General features: G+C 44.5%; 1 protein-coding gene across 2 annotated transcripts in view; it reads right to left on the reverse strand.

Annotated features, from left to right (window-relative positions):
- FSTL4 (follistatin like 4) overlaps nt 1-26,825 on the reverse strand; it is a 382,985-nt gene that overhangs the window by 339,967 nt on the left and 16,193 nt on the right. For both annotated transcript variants that reach the window (XM_057307047.1, XM_026507974.4), the window contains exon 3: nt 4,003-4,036. In XM_057307047.1, coding sequence (XP_057163030.1) covers nt 4,003-4,036 — 34 coding nt within the window. The remainder of the gene's footprint in view (nt 1-4,002; nt 4,037-26,825) is intronic.

Below are 26,825 nucleotides of genomic sequence, written 5' to 3' on the forward strand. Positions count from 1 at the left end.
TGGCAGTGGGCATGAACGTGCCAAAGAATGTATACAAGAGAGGATAAGTGCATGAAAGGGACATTGGTCCAGCGGGAGTCATTGTTACAAATTAGCATGCAAAGGAAGGAAGGAGTCTCATGTGTAAGGTGCTCTCTGCACTCTTCCTGTCATGGGTTGCTGAGGGTCACAGGAGGGAAAGAAACTAAATGCTCTCTGAAAACTCGAGAACTGAGAAGTTATTCTCATTATTACTACATCACCATTCTGTCCATGCAAAGCCCTTAGAAGTTACTGGTACCAAGTCATAGGCTCATCCTGGGCATTGAGGAAGCACTCCCTCTGCCTGAACTCTCTAGAGCAGGACTTGCTAAGGATGTTGCATGGAATGCCAGCCCCGAGATGATCAAACACCACAAAATTAAGACACCAGGGGAAACTAAATTTGGGAAATGCTGCATATTACATCCCCTTTTGAGAGGCATATTTAGCATCGTAAAGCTCTAAGAGGTCTGCAGTAAAAGCTAGTCTCAACAATTAGCTCAACATTGAGTCCAGCATTGGCCATGTACATTATCTTCCCTGGGCTGCTACAATAAAGTTCCACAAACTGGATGGTTTAAAACCAGAGAAATGTATTTTCTCACAGTTCTGGAGGTCAGAGGTCAGAAATCAAGGTGTTGGCAGAACCATGCTCCCTCTGAAGCCTTTAGAGGATTCTTCCCTGCTTCTTCCTAGCTTCTGGTGGTTGCCAGGGATGCTGGCATTCCCTGGTTCATAGATTCATCACTCCCCTCTCTACTCCATCATCACATGGCACTCTCCACTCTCCTGCGTTCTCTTCTGATATTACTTATTGGATTAAGGCCTCTCCTAAAAACCTGGGTAATCTCATCTTAACTTGATTACACATCTGCCAAGACACTATTTCCAAATAAGGTCACATCCACAGGTTCTGAGTTAGGATATCAACATATCTTTTGGGGAGACACATGAAGCTTATCTGAACATGGAGCACTTTGATCAATTAGGAATATCCAATGCATATCCACAAAACACTCCTTAAAAAGTGCCTTTCTAGAGTCAAGGCACTCAGTGCCTCACTTGTCTATCACTGGAACAGAATCAGAGTGAAAAGACAAGCCACGTTTAGCAGTGTGTACCTTGCACATAATTCAGAAAATAATTGTTGAGGGGCGCCTGGGTGGCACAGCGGTTAAGCGTCTGCCTTCAGCTCAGGACGTGATCCCGGTGTTATGGGATCGAGCCCCACATCGGGCTCTTCTGCTGGGAGCCTGCTTCTTCCTCTCCCACTCCCCCTGCTTGTGTTCCCTCTCTCGCTGGCTATCTCTATCTCTGTCGAATAAATAAATAAAATCTTTAAAAAAAAAAAAAGAAAATAATTGTTGAGCAATTAGAACCTTGGACTAGGGCCATAAAGAATCTGGAATGAACGAGGGGAGGGTTTCCGTTCTTAGGAAATGGCCTGATAGGATCCCTTAACTCCAAAATAAGGTAGGATAAGCTGAACATGTTAAGAAAGAGTTGGAAGGAATGAGAGAGAGGTGGCATTTAACGAAGATTAGGGACAAAGAGCATTTGGGGTACATGAACGGTGCGATTAAAGCTAGAGGCAAAAAAGTGGGCCACAATCTGGGAATCATGACAACACTAGATGCAAGGCTGGAAATAAGGCAGAGAACAGGTCCAAGGCACAGAGTACATTCGAGTCACCACTACAATCTCCAGCCCCACTGTGATTTATCCTGGACTCCATTCCCACGCCAATTTAGTCCCTCTCACTTCGCACTTTACAGACTTAATCAACACTTTCCAAAAGTCATGTTGTATGAACTCGTGGCTGGTCATCTGTTTGTACCACCGAATCTGGGATAGAGAAGATACTCCTCAGTCAGATGTAGTATTAAAACAAAAAATGGGAAGACATCTTGGATTATGTGACCCAGAGGCTACCTCCCCCACACCTTTCCAAAATCTCCTGGGCCTGGTAAACTGGGCAGAAAAATTCAGTGTTACTTATTTGTTCCTCTTTCATTTCCAACTGTAAAATAACCCTACGTGTTGGTTGAGAGACAATAAGGTCTTATTTTTGTCTGTAGGAATAAACATTTATTGAAATATTTGGAGCATTTTTATTATTTTTATACTTGTACACTCTTCTGGAGAAGATTAACCACCCCACCATTCAAGCGAGTGAATTCTCAGGCCTGAAAGTACGTGGAACCAACCTGTAAGGTCCCACTCTTCCTTCCTGCCTGCCACGTTACACGCACTGGCATTAAGGCACTACGCTATTTCAGGAACTCTCAAACACTCAACTCTGACAGAACAAGCAAGAAAGACATCAGTTCACAATGGGGGGGACAAAAGTCTATGTGATGTCAGGACAAATTTGCCAGTACAAACTCAAAGCATACACTCCCAGTCAGCCCGTCATGAGAGCTGCTACTTCCAAAGAGGACAAGGTGACAGATGAGTAGAGCACGACTCAACCACACCTTGGCTCATCCTCCCACAGCGTCAGCTTTCGGCAGATTTGGAGCCTGGGGTCCAATCCAGCCTTTTAAGGCCTCTGAGTAAAAATACACATGATTCTCTCATACCCCAGACTTACTATTTGGAAACATTTCTAATGCAAGGAAGGTAAGATTCCAGAACAGTTAGGTTTATATGTGATTTCATAAAGCAAATTAGTTCCGAACATTCATACTCAGGGCTACTGACATGAATTAATTAATGCTCAAAACCAAATTTCATGCAGACTTTACTGCTTAAGGCTATTTCTCTCCAATTTACACAGTCATCAATAAGAAACATGTCCTCCTGGCTTCACCCATATCCATCCAATTTCATTTGGTTTTGATATCGACACAATGCAGCTGACCCCACAGATGCAGTTCAGAGGACACGGAGCCCAAAACCAGAGACAATAGCGTGTGGGAATGGAAGCCACAAAGTTCGTCCTAGAGACAGATTACCCAGTTCCTTTGAATCCAGGGTTCCAGCACCATGGGTAGCAGCACACAACCAGGTGGATTAGTTTACCATACAGATAGTATGGAAGGCTTCGGTCTCCAGCTCTAGAAACATAATCTGATAACATGGCCATTCTAGGTCTTTCACTGTGGTGCTTAAAATAAGAATGAATCAGGAGCCAAGGATGCATTACATTTAGAAGTCAATGTGGAATTTGCTCACAACTTTTAGATCACCATTCTTTTTGGAGACGGTGCTACAGAGAAGTTTGTCATTAAGGTTAAAACCAAAGGCCGGACCCTAGACCAAGAACTCACTTTGATTCCCAACGTCCTCCTCCTAGCCCTGCAATAAAGAGATGATTGGCAAAGATTCCCCAAAACACAGAAAAGACATCTTATTCGACAGTAGGTACTGCTGAAAGTGAGTAAGGGAAACTTCAATTTTTAAGGAAAGGTTTCAGAAATCACCACTCATGAATACTTATCTCAGAGACCTGAACACAGACGTGCTAGAGGAACCGATGGGGAAAATGAACATAATGGAATTGTTGCAAAAGGGACATTAATTGGTTATTTCTATTTCAGCTTAGCTAAAGTTGTAAAAATCTAATCACAAATATTTTTCAAAGTGGCGTCTTCTCCCAGTTATTGAAATACTTCAAATCATAAACCATTTTTTTATTGCTGATGTTGTTTTTCCTGGGTGAAACCAAATAATCACTTCATACTCCACTCAAAAATGAGGCTTCTCTCAAGACTGCAAACATGATCATGAAGAAGCCAGGTCCCCAGACCCCACTTCAGACAGTTGAAAGTAGAAGACATAGCTCTCTCAAGCAGTCCTAGCTTTCACTTCTTACAGTGCTTCGAGGCAAGTACCAAATAGTCAGCACCCAGAAAAGGCCACATGAATTATTGTTCAAAGAACAGTCTGCCCACAGTCTGAAGTTCATCTTAGCTTCAACAAACTACTTCCAAAATGTCAACACTGAGAACGAAATGGGTACGAATGCATTTTCCCTACCTTCTCTTCCTGTGACTTCAACGCTTCTGGACTCCTGCAAGAAAAGAAAGACTTTGTGTTTTTGAAGAATAATTCATATGTACAGACACTTGCAAATATCCCATCTCTGCTAGCCATTTATTCACAAAAAAGATGAACAATTTCATAAGAATGTGACATTCAGCAATGTTGGCTCTACTAAACTCCCAACACACACACACACACACACACACACACACACACACACACACACACACACAAAGGTAAACAACTTGTTGCTTTGGCAGCTTAATCAAAAAATATATTATTAATCATTCAAGTTTTGTTTTGTTTTGTTTTGTTTTAAGAGAGTGAGTGGGGGGTGAGGGCCAGAGGGAAAGGGAGAAAGAGAATCTTAAGCAGGCTCTATGCCTGGTAGGGAGGCTGACTCGGCACTCGATCTCACAACCCTGAGATCATGACCTGACCTGAAATCAAGAGCCAGACACTTAAATGACTGCACCACCCAGGTGCCCCAATCATTCAACTTTTAATGAACAGAGACAACTCTCATGGTCCTCCTTATGTGGAATCTGGACTGTTACCAAGTGTTAAGGAAGACCCTGCCCCAGACTGATACCACATCTCCCACCTAGACTGTAGGTGCTATAGGGCTTGGGAAAACACAAGTGGACAGGAGTCAGAACTATCTGATCTGCAGTAGGTTGTGATTTGTGGTACCATAATGAAGACCACCAATGCTTTTGAGTGAGTCACTGGCATGATCTAGTAATTGACTGTGCTCAACTCAGTAATTTCCAAAGGGTGGGATCTTACAGACAATTTGGATGGTCAGTCCCTGACACTGGACTAAATTAAGCCCTTGGGTATTTTTTTTTTAATTCAATTCCATCTTCCTGCTTGTATAGGCCAATAAGCAAAGTGAGAAGTTATATAACCAAAACAGACAGAATTCTTGCATTGAAAACATTCATGGCTGAAAAAAAGAAAAAAGAAAACATTCATAGTTGAATAGGAGGCTACAGAACAAACACAAATTACTGAGAAGTAAAGGGGTGGTTTTACCTTGAAAAATAGCAGTATATTCATATTCAGGCAGATACATAAAGAAAAAGGTTTTTAAAAGAACATTTGAAATAGCACTGCAGAATGGGCAGGCTTTCAGATAGAAGTAAGGGAGGGAGGGTACACCAGGAAGAGAGAAAAGCTTAAGAAAAGGCAGGGTGAGGGGGAGAGTACAGGATATGCTCAAGAAGCAGGAAAGACCCAGTGAGAAGTAATGGGAGAGAAAGGCTGGAAACATATACTGTGTTTTCACAACTAATAAAAAGTACGTACAATTCATCATAAATAACCAGTTTAGGATACAAAGTCTAATATCAAGAATAAGTTGAAAATCCATGCTAGCAACCAAAGAAGAGAAAATAAAATACCTAACTTGGGCCAACTTCTTGCCATCATGACAAAGAAGACCATTCAGCACCAGCACTTTTGTAGCAAATGGTGTTGTCTTTCAAACCTTAGCATTCTTGTCTAACATCCTTTGGGGTCAGAAGGCAGAGGCAATATGAGGGATGAAACTGAGGAGGCACCTGAAAGTGCATCCCCCTCCCCAAATTACATTCTCTGACTACCACCTGCAATGAGTCAAAAGCCCAGGTGGAAACCAATGGAAGACATATACTATAGGCCTGCAGCCCATCAGCACAGCAGTTAACCAAATGAGCTTCTCGAATGCTGGTTCCTGAAGGGGTACTCACTAGGTCAGGGTTCAGAAGAGGGACCACGGACAGCGTTAAGTGCTCTGAGAGCTATGTAAGCTGCACGTGACCCACACAGCACAGCCAGCCCCTCCCCCACCGCTCCCCAGCTCTCTGCTTCAGGGTCTGGCACCACATCCCTGGAAGTAACTAGTATTTTTAGAACAGGGGAAATCCATAAGCAACTTGTACATCTCAAGAAGAAGACTTTAGGGATGTCTTACTGCAATTGTACAAAACTTATAAATTAAGGAAAGCTGACATCTGCATTATGTTGTATCTTATCTAACAACATGGTATTTTTCATCATTTGTTTCTTTCTTTCCTCCAAGAGTATTTTATAGTTTTCCTCTATGTCTTCTGAATATTTCCTTTTTGTATATCTTTTGTTATCATAAATAGAATTTCTCTTTCATTATATCTTCTAACTGCTCTTTATTTGTATGTGTGTGTGCAATTGATTTTTATATATGGGTTTTTAACCAACCACTTGGCTAAATGTCTTATTGTTTGTTAATAGTTATTCCATCGATTGTTTGGGGGTTTCCTTTTATATATTATGTAATCTTCAAATAGCTATGCTTTTTATCTCTTTCTTTCCAATTCTTAGGTCTCTCATGTCTTTCTCTTGTCTGATTGCTTCAGCTAATTCCTCAATCTAGTGCTAAGTGTTGTGGAAACTTGGCCTGTCCATGGGCATACTGGTCTTGTTTCTGACTTTAAGAAGAAAACCTTTAGTGTTTCCTGATTCAGGGAAACAAAATGCTGGCTTTTGGCCCAAGGTATGTTCATCAAATTAATGAAATCCATGCACATATTATTGAGTCTTGAAAATAAATGGATGTTCTAGCTTGTCCTTTTACTTGTTTATTTATTGACTGTTTCTCTCCACTGGAATGTGAGTTGGGTTGGCACCAGGATCTTTTTCATTCTTGCATCCTCAGTGCTATTAAGAGAGCAGATGCTCAATGCATATTTGTTGAATAAAAAATACAATGTGTGTTGAATTTTATCAAATACTTTTCTGAATTTAGGGAGATTGTCATGATTCTTTTTCTCCTTAGATCTATTAAAATTCTCCTTAGCTCTAGCAGAATTCATGGTATTCACCTACCTCCGTATTTCTGGAATAAGCATTTCTTAATCATGATAACCTTCTTAAAAAATATTGATGGATTCTGTTTATTATGATTTTAAATATGTTTTTTGCATTAACATTCATAAATGAGATTGCTCTATTATTCTTAGGTGCCATTTTCCCCTCAGATTTAGGAATTAAAATGATACCAGCTTCATATAATGAATTCAGAAGTTTTTCTTTTACTATGCTCTGAAATAGTTCAAGTAAGTGGAATTAACTGATCTTTAAATGTCTCTTCAACTTCATTTCTCAAATAATGATTAAAAGGTGAGGAAATAAAAGGTCAAAAAGGTTAAGCTTGTCCAAGTTCTCACATATTGGTCAGTGACCAGCTGGGATTTAAATTTCAAAGTTTACACACATAACAAAGCTTATGCACAACTCTACTTAATTCATGAGGTAGTGTGAAATCAGATGAGATATACTTCTACTTCAGGCTACAGAAGAAGAACTTGCATTAGACCCATCTTTCTGCTAAAAACAACTATAGAAGCTGGATTTTTTTTTTTTTTAAGTTTGCGAAAGCATATCAGAGAAACAAATGCAGTCAGAACTTAAGAGTCAATATTCAGAGAGCAGAAGTCCTCTGAGGTGCTAATTTTCCCTGTGGGGCACTGGCTATTTTGCATAGAAGTCAAACAAAAAGTCCTGCTCTAGAGCTGAAAGAAGTTTCACTGAGTTGAGAGATACCAGATTTGGGCTACCAAAGGAGCTAGAACCCGAGGGTCTGAAATCCTGGAAAAGGAAACCAAAAAGAAGTGAGCCCAATAATCTGCAACCAGCTTCCTCTTGAGTTATACAATTATGTCTGAGCTGCACATATAAAGGGCAAGAGGATGAAAAATAAGCAAAAAATTGGTCTCAAATCAGCTGAAAAACTAAGCATAGATTTTGGTACTTATCATGGTGCTAGGGAGACAAAAATTTGGCTTGCCAAGAAAGAGTGGCTCTGGTAAATGCAACTGACTTTGAGTTGAGATCATATACTCTCCAAGAATTTCAGTTCCTAGCAGACCAAGATGATTCACCAGTATTTTATGTCTAACAAAGAGAAGTAAATCCTCTCTGGAAGACAAAAATATTCACAGGCTTTAAGATTTTTCATACATAATGTTCAACACCCAACCCACATTTACTAGGTATGGCAGAAAATAAGATCAAACGACTAAAATCCAATACAAAATACAGCAGAAAGAGACCCACACTTTACCCAGATTTTAGAATTATCAAACACAAGCTCTAGAATAATGATGACTAATCTGCCCAGTAAAATAAAAGATGCTGAATTTCATCACAGAATTACAACCCATTACAAAGGAATCAAATGAAAATTCTAGAATTTAAAGTTAAACAACAAAGAAGTCAACAGATTAAACACAACTAAAAAGAAGAATAGTAAGCTGGAAGCTAGATCAGCAGAAAATAAAAAGAGTGAAGATCTGAAAGGAGAAAATAAAGGGTGAAAAATAAAGAAAAGAGTATAAGAGACATTAGAGGAAACGGGGAAAACCTTCAACAAGCATGTAATTTAAGTGTCAAAGTGAAAGGAGAGAGGAAATAGAATAAATATTTGAAGAGATGTCAACTGGGGATTTTCTGAAATTTATGAAAAACATCAAACCAAAGATTTAGCAATCTCTATAAACCCTAAGCAAGACAAACAGAAAGAAAACCAATGCTAGGTACTCACAGAAAAACAGTCTAATATTCAAAGACAAAAAGAAAATCTCAAAATCAGCCAGCAGGTGGGTGGTGGGGATGGAGAGGACTTATCATCTACAAAGGAGCAAGAGCAAGACCACAGATGACTTTACAGGAGAAAATAATCATGGAACCGATAATGGAAATGAAAATAACAGAATGGCATCTTCACAATTCGGAAAGCTAGAATTCTATCCCCGGTGAAAATACAGGTATACACAGGGCAAAATAAAGATTTATCTAGATAAACAAAAACGGAAAGAATCCACTGCCAGCAGATTACCACTAAAAGCAACAAAAGGGAACACTCTGGACAAGAGGAAATTTTTTTCAGATGAATGCATAGTTTTGCAAGAAGGAATAAAGAGCATCAGTAAGGGTTAAAAAAGGGATAAATCTATTTTAGTCTGCTTAGTACAATAATAATGGCCTTTAAGGTAATAAAATTTGGAGAAAAGTACATGACAATATGATCACAAAAGGTCAGGAAGTCAAATGGAACTGAAGTACCAGAATGGCTTTTTATTGTTCAAAAAGTGGTAAAATCAGTACTGTGAGGCCAAAGGAGTTGGGTAACAAAAAACCTGACTGATCCAAAGGAAGACAAGAAAGGGTAGGAAAAAAGAGAATAAAGAATAGAGAGAATAATGTGTTAGATTTAATTTCATTTAAATAAAAGTAGACTAAATAATCCAACAAAAATACAAAGTTTGACAGAATAGATAAAACAAAATCCAGCAATATGCTGCTTATAAGAGACATACCATAAGTAAAAGGATACAAAAAAAGTGGAACGTAAAAAGATAGAAAGGATAAAGATTATTAATTCTAACCAGAAGAAAGCTGGTATAAATAAAATAGACTCCAAAGCAAGAATTATCATTAGTGACAAAAAGGGATGGTTCATAATAATAACAAGACAACTTAACAGGAATGCATAGCAACCCTAAACTCGCAGAAGAGCAATAGCATAGCTTGAACATCAAAAAGTCAAAACTAAAAGAAGTGGAAAAACCTACAATAATGGTCCAAGGATTAAAGAAACATCTGTCGCTATGTGACAGAGTAAGTAGAGGAAATAAATCAGTAAGGATCTACAAAATTTGAACCTCACCATTGACAAACTTGACCTACATCTATCTCTGAAAGAGAGAGAGAAAAGAAAGAAGGGAAGAAGGAAGGAAAGAAGGGGAGGGGGGAGGCATGGGAAGAGGAGGGGAGGGAAGGGAAGGGAAGAAAGAAAATGGACAGAGAATCTGAAATTGAGCAGGAAACCACACATTCCCAGTTTCTGGGTTGATGACAAAGATGTACATCAAACACTAAACGACAACTGCATACTACCCCTTCGCCTCAACGGTCCACTGGACATCTGTAAAGACTGACCATATGCTGAGCCATCAAGAAGTTCCAGCAAGTTTCAAATTATTAAAATCATATAAACAACAAATATAGCTTTGTGACTACAGTGAAATTAAATTAGAAGTCGGTAACAGGAGGATATGGAGAAAAAACTCCAAATATTTGACCCATGGATTTATAAGTATATCACATAATTTTCAAAAGAAAATCACAAGAGAAATAAGGTATTTTGGAATGATGGACAATTGAATTATAGCATTTAAAAAATTGTGGGATGTGGATAAAGCAATGATTCAAGGGAAATATAACCTGAAATGCATATGTTAGAAAACAATAAAGGCTAGAAATCGATGACCTAAGCATCTGTCTCTGAAAGCAAGGAGAAGGACAATTTAAGTCCGCAAAAAGTAGTAGGAAACAAATATGATAGGAGCAGAAATCAATGAAATGGGGGGGGGGAATATATACCATAAAAATTTAAAGCCAAAAGTTGGTTCTTTGAAAAGATGAATAAACTTGATGGATCCCTAAGAAGACTGAGGAAGGAAGGAAGGAAGGAAGGAAGGAAGGAAGGAAGGAAGGAAGGAATTGAGTCAGGAAGGAAAGAAGGACATAGAATTTGAAATTGAGCAGGAAATCACACATACACAGTTTCTGAGTGGATGACAAAGGTGTGCATGCAATACAATGGGAAAAGGATGGCTTTTTTCACAGAGGGGGTTAAATCAATTGGGTAAACTTTTTTGGAAAAAAATGAACCTCAACCTCCTACCTTGTAACATACGTAAAAGTCACTTCCGGGGGAACTGCAGATGTCAATGTGAAAGGTAAAACAATTAAAGTCTCCAGAAGATACCTTAAGAGGTTATCTTCATGACCTTTAAGCAAGCCAGTATTTCTTAAATAGGATGTGAAAGGTAGCACTATAAAAATAAAGAATGACGGGCTGGACTTTATTAAATGAAGACTTCTGTTCATTAGAAGACAGGATTAAGACAGTGAAGAGTCAAGCCATCAGGGGACTGTATTTACAACACACAGCTGACAGAGCACTTGTGGAGAATATAGAAAATACTTGTGCAAGTAAAACAAATACGAATCACGTACTTGAAAAATGAGCTAAGGACTTGGAAAGGAACTTCACAAGTTAAAACCACAGTGGGATACTGCTATACACCACAGAAAAACAAACAAACAAACAAAAAACAGGAAAAAAAAAAAAACAACCCAACAACGGTAACATCAAAAGCGTACAAGGACACGGAGCAACTGTGATTTCTTAAGCCTTGAGGAACCAGCCCCAGCAGGACTCTCCTCATTGGTCTGAGTGTCATTTCGATGGGGCTCCCTGCTGCTGGAGTTCTTCGTCCTCTCAGGGGGTCCTTTTTTGCCTTTTTAATCCTTTAATACCTGTTCAACCAATTCCCTCTATTAATTTTTTTTTTTTAACAGTGTGAATTCTTTTTTCCTGACTCTGGGGTTCCTCTCCCAGGTAAGCGCCCGACAGAAGCTGGTCTGCGTGCGCATCGAACAGCGTCCGCGCCTGCACAGCCCGGCTCCGCACGCAACAGGTGAGCGCAGGGGGCCAGCCAGATGCCCACGACCAGAAGCACGGCCACAGGAATGCCGGCGTGGCCGCACTGTGGGAAACTTCACCGCTATGACAAGGAACAGAAGCAGTAACTTAAATTGGCCTCACAGATGGGATTTCAACTTTCACGTCGAGTGAAAGACAGACACAGAACAGTACAGTTTGTAGGATTTTGTTTTTATAATGTTCAGAAACCAAGAGAAGGAATCTCTGGTGGTCACCTTTGAGAGGACAATGACTGAGGGGACACCAAGGTGGTTTCTGGGGTGCTGGGAACGTTCTCAATTGTTATCTCATTGGAGGTCACATGGGTGTGTCCACTGTGTAAAAATCCATTGAGCTGTACGCGTAAGGTGTGTACTCCTTCCTGTATTTCTGATATGCTTCCATTACAATTAAAAGATGAACTCGGACAAAGTACCCAACCATACCAATCAGGAGTCTGTTAAATAGAGGGCATAAATCACACTCCCTGATACGCAGAGGAGAAGTTTAGACTGAGGGAAAGGCTGCAGCATGCTCACCATCACAAGAGTGCTAAGGGGCCGAGTCAGGGCTATGGGTCAGTCTCAGAAATGCTACCGCCACACTATGCTGCCTCAGAGCAAACGCTCAGCCAGGACGCAGGAGGCCTGTGACAGGGATTAAACGTTGAGACTCTGAAGCTGGAGGATGTGGGCTGGATCCTGGCTTATTCCTGCCAGCTGGGCCCCTGCCACCTTGGGCGGACACCCTCACCTGCCTAAGCCTCAGCATGTTCATCTGTAAAATAAAGGCGGGAGCAGTGCCTTCCTCACACAGTCGTGGTAGTGACCAGACCAAGTAAAAATAGGCCCGGACCATACTTAGCATGGTGGGCAACGTGCAAGTGTCCTCCAATGGTGGCCGTCGTCGCTGCTATCACTGTCCACGGAGATGACTGAGGGGGAGAGGTCATCTGGGAAGGCAAAGGAGTTCAATGGCTCTGTCCATTCTTGAGGTTAAATAACCACCTGCCTCTCTCGTACTTGAAAAAGCCACCCCCGAAAAGCTGTAGCAGAGCGATACAGAGCAAAATGCACTAGCAGAAATGACACAGGGGCCTTGGATGCACTGCCTAAGGAAGAGATTATTTGCTGCCGAACCTTCAAACCAGATGGTTATAAATGAGAGTTAGTGCATGGGCATTACTTAATGACTACATTTCTTTAACTAAAAATCTAATTTTATTATGGTATAAATCACACTTTCTTGAAGTAGGGAATTAATTTTAGATTTTTCATTCACTGCTCATAACCTTTCCATGAATTTGACAGCCAAATCATTTTAAATGTCATTTAACCAATACAATACAACAGCTTTATTCCTCATTGTACCCTTCCTGAATCCATTATCTTCCACTATAATGGAGAAGAACTTAAGTAAAAAATTACCATTCCATAAAGCTGTATTTTACTGTGCAGTTCAACTGCATAATCTTTATTTTTGAATCAATAGAATGTGAGTGCTGAGTAATATTTTTCATAATCCAGAAATCTATTACAGATTCTCAGCTCCCAAAAAGTAGTCTGAGAGCAGCTCCAAGACTGTAAACGAGGACCCTCAGATTCCACCCCTGGACCCTTGTCACATCCATCATAGGCCATGCTCCGGGGTCTGTGTGTCGGGCTCAGGAAAAGGCTGCTGGAGCACTGCCACAGACCAAAGGCACCCCTCCTCTTCCACGTGGCCAGGCAGCCTTGTTTAGAGGCAAAGCCTCAGTCTGTCACTCAGAATACGAATGGCATTTGGTGGCTTCTGGGAAAATGTTGGCTCTGCGGGTTAGCAAGATGGGGATCAAAAGCATCCACAACCAAGAAGAGCGTGACATGAAGGCACCAAGCTGAGCAGAGCTCAGCATGGCCAGGTCCTCACACAAAGCACATGCAGAGCTGGGGCAGATGCGGCACAGCCCGCTGAGGCTGCCAGCTGCCAGCCCTCTGCCCCTGCCCGTGTCCTGACAGTGAGCCCAGGACACACGGTGTATTGGGCCAGCATCACAGGAGCAGGAGAAGCCCCCTGCGTCAGAGTTCCTCAGGCCCCAAATGCTGGAAGAGGCTACACAAGGAAGTCCACGAGCTCGATTTATGGACCATTTGGTACAGTTGAGATCAAAGCTTTGCTAACATTCGGCACTAATCATTACTGAAATTCTGACATCTAAATTCTAAGTTTTTCATATCTGAGCTGCTCTTAAAACTAATGCTTCTTTAACAACCTTTCTTAAGGTTTTTCATTTATTCATCTGAATTTTAAAAACTTTAACCACTTTCATTTTTGCTAGCAAGACACCATTCTGCAATTAAAGTCTTCACTGGGAATGACAAAATACAGCTAACTAAAGTGATGCCTTATGTAGCATGTATGCTGTTACTGGCTCCCATTTACTGAGCACAAATCAACCATTTTGTACACTTTATCTCATTTATATGGTTCAGTCAAAGGCAGGAGGAAAACAGCTGCATTGTTAAGATTTCCCAGCACATCATGTCTGGGTCTTCAAAGCCAGATGACAAGAGGATTAGGGGATTAACCCTAAACTCAAGGGCTAGTTTGAAAGCCAAGATGAATTACCCAGCAAACAATAGGATTTTCAGGGGCGGGGGGGGGGCAAGATAATCTGAACATCCGCTGCCTCCTGCGGTCATGTGGAACCCGTGGCAGGTGCTCAAGGAATCTCCAAACAAGGAGGTGCAGGCTCTTGAGAAATACCACTTAGTCGAGGGGCCAGAGCTCATCTCTGAAGCTTGCATAGAACAGTCACATGTGCAGGAGCCCTGTAGGGTAGAAAGATGTGTGTCCTCTCTAGTAGACTGCCTTACGCCTTCAAGGTGTGTTAAAGGGGGCAGAGGTGCAGCCAGCAGCACTAAGCCTCAATAATGCTTAGGGAGCTAAGGAAGTTGGGCACGGGGCATGGGCCCTTCCACCTTTGGCCAGCCCTGCCCACATGCTACCTTATCAGGTGAGGCCTCACTTGCCCTTCTCAGGAGACCAAGAAAGGGAAGGGTGGGGCTGGGCATGGCCACACAGGCAAAGGAAGTGACCTTTTCTGACACTCTAGGGCTGAACCATGGAGATACCCTTAGCAAGCTCTGTATCCCTTCTATGTCCTATCTAACAAAAATTGATCAGTGTAAGGAAATTGGTGTTTACAGAGGAACAGAGAGTTAATAAAGACAGAAGGAAGAGACCATGTATGGATGATTTTGAAAAAATATCAAAGAAATCTCTGTATAATGAAGGTACAAGGCATTTGTTTAAAAAAAAAAAAAGCATCATTATGAACCTGCAAATAGTATCTCTGCGGCACACTTAAGAAGAACATCAGTTTTACTGTCTACAAGGGACAGTGTGAAACAAGACCCTTGCAGCCTGCAGAAGGTCTTAGTGACCTGATTTTATTAGTAACTGCTCGCCCAGCTGCAGCCTTGAGAGAGCCACCCAGATCCTCCCACTCCAGTTTACCCATCTCTAAAATGGGAGACCAGACAGGCCAGTCAGGGGCAATTAGGTAACGTCTCAGAACCACGGGCTGAGTCTAACAGCCACCTCAGAGAGTGACCAGTACAGGAGAAAGCTGGGCTACTTTGAAGAGAAAAGGTATTAATAGTGATTATGAGACACCAGATAGAAAATTGAGTACGAGGATATTTCCCAGGCCTTCAGAAATTAAGATAATTTGGGTGATAATTTTCTTGGTTTCATAAGTAAGGCATGAATAGAATATTATATGAGGATTTAGGGATTTTAAATTCTAGGTATTAAAGCTATGTGTTAAAGGTTACTCATGTACAATTAAAAAAGAGAAGTTGGCTCTGAGTTTAAGGCTGTCTTCTGTGGCAAATCTACCAAAGTGACAATACAAGTAAACACGAAATCACATCTGAAGGATTAAATATCAATGACACATCCATCAGTCCACCTTGTTCAACATTATCACCTGCACAAAGATTACAAGACCAAGGAGGAAAGAGGGGCACTTGCCAGTTTTCTCTCTCTGATACTGAACAAATGAAAAACTAATTAACTTTTTTATTTAGAAATTAATCCGCATATCCGCCTCAGAACAAGCAATCAGGGTGTGGCAGACCACCCTAACTGTTAGCAGCATGGGGCTCTAACTTGTGCTTCATTAACAGCTGTTGTCATCTCCGGGGACACCAGCCGGCTTGACAAAGCCCAGCCCGGTATGTGCAGTGCTGGTTAACCACCACAAGCGACAGTCACACTGGATTGCCATTTCTAGAGCGGCATCTGTCTCCCCGACACTCATTCATCTCTTACCCCAGCATGGAGCCTGGCATATTATAGACCTTAAACACATTTATTGCAAGAATGGAATCAGATAATTTCAAGATCTCCTGGTGAGGAATGGGGGGCAAGTGAGGTTCTCCATGAGGGTCACGGAGCACGAGGGTTGTCATGGAAGCCTGACTTTCTATACTTTTCCTTTTTCAGATAACTTTGCACAGAAACAGGGACGTCCTACGATGCCTTCCGCATTCTGAGAGGCTTCGTGTCCACTAGTTGTCCCGCCACACAAGCATCTCCCCTGCGCTGGCTTGGTTCCAGCAGACCGCATGCTGTAAGAAAATCAAGACCACTTTGTGGGTGTTCAGGGGAGGACAGATGGGAGTGAAGACAGATGGCCTCTGGGAGGAAAGGGGATGGAAGTTCACATTTTAATTATTCATTATACCCTCCAGGTACCAGCCAAGAGATAATGTAACTTAGCATCAACCTGTTTAAGATGAGATTCAAATCTGCCACTTCTTTTTCTCTGTGCCAGCTGTAAGGCCAAGATGAGGTTTAGAATAACCTATGCCTTAACAATCTAACCTTATACCTAAAGGAGCTAGAAAAAGAACAACCAACAAAACCCCAAACCAGAAGGAAGGAAAAAAATAAAGATTAGAGCTGAAATAAGGAAGAAATTAAAAAAAAAAAACTAGAACAGATCAATAAAACCAGGAGCTAGTTCTTTGAAAAGATCAACAAAATTCATAAACCTTTACCCAGACTCATCAAAGGGGGGTGGACACAAATAAAATCATAAATGAAAGAAAAGAAATAACAACCAACACCACAGAAATACAATTACGAGAAACTATTATGAAAAATTAGATATCAACAAATTGGACAGCCTAGAAGAAATGGATAAATTCCTAGAAACATAACCTACCAAAATTGAAGCAGGAAGAAATATACAATCTGAACTGACCAGTTACCAGCAATGAAATGGAATCAGTTAAAAAAAAAAAAAAAAAAAAGAAAGAAAAAAAGAAAAAAAACCCTCTCAACAAACAAAAGTCCAGGGCCAGATGGCTTCACAGGTGAATTCTACCAAACATTTAATGAAGAGTTAATACCTATTCTTCTCAAACTATTTCAAAAAATAGAAGAGGAAGGAAAAATTCCTAATTCACTCTATGAGGCCAGCATTACCCTGATACCAAAACCAGATAAAGACACCACAAAAAGAACTGCGGGCTAATATCTCTGATGACCATAGATGCAAAAATTCTCAACAAAATATTAGCAAACTGAATTCAACAATACATTTAAAAAAAATCATTCACCACGATCACATGGGATTTATTCCGGGGATGCAAGGGTGATTCAATATTCACAAATCAATCAACATGATACATCACATCAGTAAGAGAAAGGATAAAAACCATATGATAATTTCAACAGATGCAGAAAAAGCATGTGACACACTACAACATCCATTCACAATAAAAAGCCCTCAACAAAGTAGGTTAAGAGGGGACATACCTCAACATAATAAAGACCATGTATGACAAACCCACAGCCAACATCATACTCAATGGTGAAAAGCTGAGAGCTTTTCCTCTAAGATCAAGACCAAGACAAGGATGTCTACTCTCACCATTTTTATTCAGCACCGTACTCAAGTCCTAGCCACAGCAATCAGACAAGAAAAAGAAATAAAAGGAATCCAAACTGGTAAGGAAAAAGTAAAACTTACACTATTTGCACATGACATGATACTATATATAGAAAACCCTAAAGACTCCACCAAAAAGCTACTAGAACTGATAAACGAATTCAGAAAGGCTGCAGAACACAAAATCAATGTACAGAAATCTGTTGCATTTCTATGTATTAGTAATGAAGCATCAGAGTAAAACAAAGAAAATAATCTCATACACAACTGCACCAAAGATAATAAAATACCTTGGAATAAACTTAATCAGGAGGTGAAAGACCTGCACTCTGAAAACTATTTTTTTTAAAAATGACCTACGTCTAGAAAATAAAAAGATAAAAAAGGAAAAAAGGCTGCCACCCCCCACCCCCAGCACAGTCCTCAGGTCTCTATTTCATTCCTCTTTTTTAACATGGAGCATGGAGAGAGGGGTATCACAGATAGGACCTGACATAAAGGTGCAAAAGATTCCAGAATCACGGCAGGGCTGGGGGTGGGTGACCCGGGGGGTGGGGGCGAAGGCGGGAAAAGGGGGCCTGCAGACCAGCCTGGGTGGCACCTGATGGGAATCAGGTTGAACATTCCTAAAGCGACAGATGTTTAAGGATGGACAAAGTTCTTGCCCTTGAAGGGACAGAGAAGCCTCCTCCATCTCAGCATCCCCCCACCCCCAGATCTCTCCTGCTGCCCAGAAACAGGCCCCTCTCCTCCCACACTCCTTGCCAGGCCAGCAGCCTCTCCAGCCTCCTGGGCATCGCCCCTACTTTCTCTTCACCTCTCTTTCCTCACTCCCAGCCTCCAAGGGAGGCCTTATCCTGCTATTCCCACCACCGTGAGTCGCCCCAAGGCACTCAGCTCCTCACCCAGGGCTCTTAGCAATGTTTCTGATGGTTTCCTGACATTTATTCACCCCTTCATTCCTTCATGTAGTCATTCATTCCATAAATATTTACTGCCCTGGGGATTCAGCAGCACCAAGATAGGCACAATCTCTGTCCCCATGAAACCTATGATCTGATGTGGAGAGACAGACAACAAGCAAATGAAATTTACAGAACATATCAGGGTAAGAAGCACCATGGTCACAAATAAAACGGGGGTTGGGGGGGCAGAATCATGAAGGTGAAAGGGCTGGCTACTTTAAATGGGTGGTCAGGGAGCCCCCCCCCCCCCCACGACCATGACTACAGTCAAGACCAGTCCATTCGGAGCCTGACCTTCCCTGCTCAGGATTGCTCAGTCATCCCTTCTGACCGAGAAGCCAGCCCCACTCTCCATCATCTCCGCCCTCCCCATAGCTGAAGCATCAGCCGTGAGAAGCAGAAACATTTGTCCCAGAAATGGCAGTGAGCATCACAAAGGCAGCTACTGTGTGCTGACCCAGCTCCTCCAACCTTCAGAGCCACCCCCAGCCCCGGGAGGAACCTCTCGGATGCCTCTGCACTCCCATGAGCTTCCAGCACCATGCCCTCCACTCAGTACTTGCTGATTTTTGATTGCTGTCTGAATAAATAATTGGCTGGGGCTCCCAGGAGTATCTGCTTTTGTATAGGGAGATAAATCTCCAAACACACTTTGATTAGAAGGCACTTTCACTGTACCACTATAAAACTTATATTAAAAATGGAACTTAGAGTAGTTTAAATTAAATGAGTTATATATAATTAAAAAGCCTTTAAGGCACAATAAGGATCTTTTTCAATTTTCTTTTATAACAGAGTCAAAAAGGAAGGCACCCATGGTCAGCCTGGCTGGATTGCTATTCACCTAGTACCTAGCCTGTCTGAGAGTTCTAGGTAAAACCCCCCGTGTCTCCCCCATCCTGCCCCTGCTCCTTTGCTGGGCAGCTCCCTGGGCTTCAGCTTGCTCAGCTATAGGATGAGATTCAGGGCAGTTCCCATGAGATGCTTGTGAGAACAGAATAGGGGTGGTCCAACAACGCTGCACATCACTCCCCCAGCCAGAGAAAGGCCTGCCCTGCACCTGTAAGTTCATGAGCCAGGCCAGCCCGAGTCCCCCACACCTCCCCGAAGGGGCCCTGGCTTAGGGCAAAGGCACATGAGAGATTTGTCCCCCCCTTTCCTCCTGAAGAACAGGTGCTTGGAGGACAATGAGGGGAGAAGCAGTTGTTGTGCCTGCCTTTCTTCCACAGGCAAGCCCAGGGGTTCCCAAATAGGGATCTTGACACATTCCAGAGCCCAGGCTGCATCCCAGACCAATTAAACGACAATCTCCGGGGCTGGGATCCAGGCATCAGTATTTTGGGGGAACTATCCAGATGATCCTTTCATGAGGACATATTTGGGAACCACTGGGCAGACTAAATCCCTCACACACCCTCTCCTCCCAATTAGGCTCACACTTCCCATGTCACTGCTACTTATGGTGATGCTGGGCAGCGTCTGAGGGACCAGCATGGCTGCCCCAGCAGCTAGCACGGCTCTCCCCAGAGGAGATGGTGTCACTGGCACATAAACTGTACACAGTGGTGCCAATTTCTCTTTCCCAGCAAGATTTAGCAAAGCCGGGGAGATGGTCCGGGCAGGTTGTACTCTGTTTCCACAGGGAGTGATGTCATCTCACCAGGCAGGTGTCAGCAGATCTCGGCAGCCACTGGGTGCAGGTGGGGGAGGGGAGCTCAGCAGCCAGCACTGAGAGGCCCCTCCAAAGAGGGAGAGAACAGCCTGGCTGGCCTGGAGCGCGCGAGCTGGCTCTGTGCAGCCACGACCGCCCCCGGCACACGGGGTAAGCAGCTACAAGGTGCTGGCCTCTGGGAGCTTCAGTTTCCTCGGCTTTAAGAGGAGACTCAGGGTGGTGGCTAGGAGATAGTGGTGAGAAGTGATAGAGGAGGGAAGCCAAGGCATTCCATGTCAGGTGGCTGCTGTCGCTCACCAGTGCCCACCTGCAGACAGCATCCTGGGTATGTCAGGTGTCCCTGTGCCCCAGCATTGAATACGGTGCCCAGAACGTTCAGCAAGGTCTCAGTGCCTCTGGAGTGGGGGAGGGCAGGGGAATTCACTGAGGAGCAGTGACAATGACGGATAGAGTGGTGGGAAGGCTCCAGGGGTTGGTACAGCGTCAACTGTAGACCATCAGCACCTGGCCATAGCGCCCCCCTCCTACCTCTTCTTAGACCCACGCCAGGCTGTCATGCCTGACTTTCTCTCAGCCTCTGGGCTGTGCAGTGGTTCCAGCACAGTTAAATGCCAGGATTCCTTCCCTTTGGTGTCCATCGTGTAACCTGCCCTGCCTACAGAGCTGACCTTCTCTCCTCACTCACAGGCAGCCCTGACCACTTGCCAGCCATGGCCATCCCACCGGGCGGGGGCCATAAGCTCCTGGGGTATATACACCCACCTGGCTGAGGTAGATATACCTCTGAAGAACCGCTGCCCACTGCCACAGCCTGACCATGCTTCATGCCGTATGTGCCTGGGGCGGCCCTACCACTCCCAGCTCTGGGAAAGACAGGGCTTCCCTGCATGACAGCCTCTCCACAGCAGGTACAGGGCTTGCTTGCCTCTGGCTGGAACCCAGCGCTGACTCCCCTTGCTCTCTCCCAGTGCTGGTGGAAGACTCAGCAACACCAGCATTTTCCCACTGGGCATCCTGACCCTCTACAACCTTTATCTAACAGTAACCACTTTGGTCACCACAGCAGGAAATCTTGCCTCCTCTCCTAGGTCCCAGAGCCCAGTTTTTGGAAGGGAGACTGCTTTCACTGGCCCTTGGCAGCCTCCCAAGGCCAATTCTTAGAAGCAGAAACAAAGACCACCACACATCACCACGCTTAGGTCTCCACCCAGAGCCCAAACACTCACCGCCCCATATGCACAAGCACAGCAGTGGGCCTGGTCAGGCCCTGCCCCACATGGGGGCAGATGCTCAGGGAAACCCACTATGTGTGTGCATGTGGCTACAAAGTACCACCAGACCCCCTGGTAGACCTGGAAGGAAATAGTCAAAGACATATTCACTCTGCTAGCATCAATGGCTTTCCTGTAGGCCCTTTCCCATTGTAGAAGAAAGGAAGAAAAAGGTGTACATGTTGGGGAGACAGGGGGTAAGGGCAGGACATACTCTGCCACTCCCCACAGGGAACGTCAAGAAACTTCCCACAGCCCAATCCCCGGAGGCTATCTCAAGCTCTGCTGTCTTCTGGGAGGTGGGGATGTGTTATCTGATGTGATAGGGTCTGCGTCGGCTTTTAAAGCTGTGTCATCAAATGTCCTCTTCTTGGCCTCAAAAATATGTGTAGAGGGATGGTAACAACACAGGGCTGTGATTAAGAGTGTAAGTGGGACAGTCAGAATGCCAGGTGCAAACCTCAGCTCCACCGTGTAATATTCGAGAGACCTCAAATCGCTCACGTACCATCCTGAAGCCTCAGTTTCCAGATCTTTAGAGAAGCAAGTGAACAGGACCTCACAGAATCTTTTTTAGTCAGTGAAGTAATCCACTTAAAGCTTCAACAAAATGGTAGCTATTTATTAATGTTATCATCATTAATAGTTATGGAATGCAGAGATTTCTATATCAGGAGTCAGAATTCCTCCCAAGAATCTCCTTCTTCCTGTAAGGAACAGATGAGAAGGGTCATTCAGACTTCCAGAGACCACCTCCCTCTGTCATCCTCATCCGTGAGGTGTCTCTCGTTCCCTAATATTCCATAACACTTGATTATATAGAAACAAACACCATTGAAAAAAACAGTTCCTAATGCAACAAGACTTTGCACCTGGCTGGGAGCAAAGCTCAGCCCCACAACCGGGAGATCATTTATCGCATCTTGTCTTCCATGATGACTGGCCTAATTATTCCACAACAGCTCAATTGTGATGTTGCTCACTGGATTCCACAGGGCGGCAGACTCTCTTAGAAGAGACATCTGGGGGGCGCCTGGGTGGCACAGCGGTTAAGCATCTGCCTTCAGCTCAGGGCGTGATCCCAGCGTTATGGGATCGAGCCCCACATCAGGCTCCTCTGCTATGAGCCTGCTTCTTCCTCTCCCACTCCCCCTGCTTGTGTTCCCTCTCTCGCTGGCTGTCTCTATCTCTGTCAAATAAATAAATAAAATCTTTAAAAAAAAAAAAAAAAAAAAAAAAAAAAGAAGAAGAGACATCTGGAAAAGCTATGATTCTCCCCCCATGGAGCCCTTTCTTCCCAAAAACAATTCCAGCTAAACCTCAAAGCACCTGTACTAAGGAGCTTCCTGAAGCCAGGGTGACATGACTCTGAAGTTACAGGGCCATATCCAAGCCCCCAAGTCTGCTCCCATTCAGTCAACTTGGCATGCAGGGTATGGACACAGGCCCTGGGTGTCAGGAACACAGGCCCCGGGAGGGAGAGGAGGGGCGGGGTGGTGACTGGCGAGATGTGAGTCAGCCCTTGGAGGTCAGGCATTCTGGAGAGCCTGTCTGCTGGGATAACCTAGGGATGGGTAGGCTGGGCTTCTGAGCTGCCTCGAGCACACAGGTCAGGTTGGTATGGCGAGGATGGGGGGAGGGCACCAATAAGTCAGATGGAACAAAGTGGGAAGAGAGCACGAGCAAAGAATTAAGACCACTTGGCAGGCCCGTGTACCTCCCTTCCAGCATTCAAGACTGGAAAGCTCAACTCCATGAATTGCCTACATTTCTGAAAATTTCAGCTGCCGTTGCTCAGAGCGCTGAGAGGGTGGAGGCGGGCTCCTCAGCCTCACCACCTCTCCTCCCACCTTAACCTGCCTTCCCACTCCTTCATTAGAGCCTCCCAGGCCTGCCCCCATACCCCTGTTCAGAGCCCCCAAATGTCCCCTCACATGGAGGGACTTATCCCCTGGCTTCTCCAAGTGGAGCTAAGCAGGTTCTCAGAGACTAGCACTGGACTGAGCGGTCCCAGGCCCTGGAGCTGTGGGTTTGTGTGAGAGCAGGGCCAGGGCCCCGGGGCTAAGGTTCCAGCGTAAGGGTTTGCAGCTCCAAGGAAAGGCCAGCCCCCCGAGAGGACAGGTAGGGGAGAGAGAAACAGAAGTGGGAGAAGGTGTGACTGGAAGTAGCAAGATGACAGGCAGCCTGCAGTGTGCTCCAGGACATCTGCGGGGCCCCAGGATAACCCTTCATTGGACATGAGCGCAGTGGAAGGTGATTCTGCTCCTGGCCATCAGAGAGTCCCCAATCAATCACTCTGACAGGGGGCTTGGATATCCACCCAATCTTCTCTTCTCTCTCCCTTCCCCTAATAGGTCCTAGCCCAACCTCCATCTATACTCAAGGATTCCTCCTCCCAACATACTTAAGTACTCCACCCACACACATCTCCACCATCCTCTCCAAGGCTCTCCACCTCCACGAGGTCCTTCCCAATGCTACCTCCTCCCAGCACCTCTCCACTCAAAACTCCCACGTCACCACGGTTCGGCCCACACTGCTCACGGAACGGGACTTGTTCTGTAGTTTTTGCTCAGCATACCACGAGTATACAGGTGAGTTCTTGAAGTGCTCTTTGTGATTATTCTTTCTCCTTTCATATAATCCCATGGTGAGACATCAGCCCACGTAGAGGAATTTCCTATAGAATGCAGCTCATGACCACCTTTTCGTGTAACATAAGAACAGTCACTTTGAATGCGAGTATGTTTAAATTTTATTATACGTACTCATCTAGAATGCATAATGAGTCACAGATAATTTTGTTCTAGTCCACGTGGCCACGGAAGTGTTTTCATTACTAAAAATTACCAAACCAATTGGTGCAACTGGTTGGACAACGATGGACACGTAGCTCAAGGTGGGGCTCTAATGCTCGAGCTAAGTCTTCCAGGAGAACCGCTCAGGCTCTGGGGTGGTCACGCCCATGCTGCGGCACCGCAAGCTCCATGAGCAGCTACCCCCCCCCCCCCAGCCAGCCTCGTCCTCTGGGTTGGGGGGGAGATCCAGGAGTCACTGAGCTAACAAGAAGGACACGGTCACATCAGGTGGGACCACCTTTGGAGAGGGTACGGAGCCCTGTTCTGGTGAACAAGCTGTGGAAGCGTGCAGGGTTGGGGGTACACTGGTTGAAATTCTGAGCCCTGGGCCCCATGGGCTACTATAGTCACTGCTATGTCCAGTCTACTTGGAGGACACTCTGACACTCCAGCTGCTTCTAGCCTCCAACCCACACTCCGAGGGCTCAAGAGCACCAAGTCATGGGCCAGGACCCACCTGTGACACTAGCTCTGCCATCAGTCACATCCCCTCAGGTGAGAGGCGTGCGGACTAGGAGAACAAGCTTCCTGCTCTGGCTGGGATCAGGGAGGAAGGAATGGGACTAGGGAAGGCAGGAGCTACTTCCTCTTTTATTACTCAGGAAATGTACCTAATTTCCTTTAGGCTACAGTTGAGAAGTTAACTTAATCACTATACACAGGTAATAAAAGCTCAACAACTGACATAGCTGTTTCATTCCTTCTGTCGATGCAGCTTCTGTTCAGCAACAGTCGACTGCTCCGTCCCCCTCCCAGTGTTGAGACCACCCCATGCACCGATGGTCCTAACAGACTCACAGATCCCATTTCTCTTCAACCACTTGACCAGAGCTGGGTGCTCAACGGATACCTGACTACTAAGATTTGAGACCACCAGATGTCCCAGGTGACCCAGACAGCCCGGGACCCAGAGACCCACACTGGGAAGCTGCATAGCATCCTGAGAAGCGTTCCTTCAAGGGGAATGTTCTGTTGTGGAGCACAAAGACATACTCCTCAGCTATACTGGCAGGGAATGAACACCCAAGCATGAGGCAGAGAATCCCATCCTTCACAGCCAAATGCTAAAGGGAAAACAATAGCATATGTAACAAACAGAAGAGAGTGGTGGAGGAGGAGAAACAGTGGGGCGTATTCTAGAAGCACTCCAATTAGAAGATCTGCCTGGCAGGCCTCTCCCATTTGACATCTCCCAGCTTGCCCACATCAAAACCAATTTCACTGCAATGGATGCACAAAGTGTGGCATCAGCAGAACCATAGAAACCCGAGGTCTCTCCTATAGAGGAAGTCTCTGAGCATGTTTTACATGCAAGGCTAGAAATAAATGGGAAAAGAACTCTGTTTTCTTTATTTAGAGAGAAAGATATGAAGGACAGAACAGCTTAAACAAGTTTTTACTCCAATTGTCCTAAGACTAGTGTCAAGAAAATCCACCTAGAGTCTTACACCTATTTAATGGCATCTCCAAGGAGAACTTCGTTCCCACTGCCCTCAATCCCTTCCTCTCTTTGTAGGGGACAACTGGCAGCTACCCTCCCTGGAGCCACAGGCTATTTCTGCTGACCCTGAAAATTCTAAGCACAAACAGAACATCCTGCATTTGTTGGAGTTTACATTTCATTCTCTGGGTTCCCATTTGGGGCGAGGTTGTGATATGCCTGCCACACTGATGCTGGCTTCTTGGCAGAAGGGACAGCCAGGGCCAGGCAGGCGCCAGCAACCACTGCAGGAAGGGTACAGTAAGCAAGTCAGGCGTTTCACCCCTTCCCACACTCAGAGCCCATAGGATTCTCTTAAGCTTCTACTGATTCAATGAAGATATTGGAAATTGTGACAGGATTCTCTTCTAAGTAGAAACTGAAAACAGTCGGGTCTTTTCTGGGTCGTCTTCTTTAAGGAGTCCTAGAAAGTCAAGTCACCTTGTCCAAACCCCTACCTGATGCCAAAATGAGTAAGCCATCACAGATTCATTCACTCCCTTTAAATATCTGAGACTGCTACTGTGTCCCAGGCTGCCCTGGCCACTGGGGGTTGTGGGGATCCAGACCCCAGGGGACTTAGCATTGCACTGGAAAGAGGACCCGCCGTGGGTCTGAGCGGCAGGTACTGTAGCAGAGAGCGACGTGCCAGGCCACGGTGAGGAAGAGGTGCACGGCCTTCCTGATGGGTACTTCATGGGACACAAAACCACTGCTCTGAATGCCAAGTTCTATGCCACGTACTACAGTACCCCTCATGACAACTGACCCTGTGATCTGTGCTTTACTCACTGCTAACCTGAAGGTCAGAGAGAGTAAGGGACTTTCCTCAGCTACACAGCTGGGAAAAAGCAGATTGGAGCCACTGGGCCCTCTGACATGAGGGGCCCCTGAGGCCAAGGTAGGACTAGAGATACTTTAGGAGCAGAGCACGCAGGCACCAGTCTGAGCGAGTGATTCGGCCTCAACAGGAAAAAACCAGCTACTGGGTTTTAAAACAGTAACTACACTGGAGGAGAACGGGGAAAGGTAGGACAAACAAAGTTTGGTGAGCAGAGCAGGGAGGACAGCAGCCATTTCTCCTCAGACCCCAGAGAGCTGCCTGCGGCAGGAG

This window comes from Ursus arctos, unplaced genomic scaffold (assembly GCF_023065955.2).
Source record: "Ursus arctos isolate Adak ecotype North America unplaced genomic scaffold, UrsArc2.0 scaffold_5, whole genome shotgun sequence".
Lineage (NCBI taxonomy): Eukaryota > Metazoa > Chordata > Mammalia > Carnivora > Ursidae > Ursus > Ursus arctos.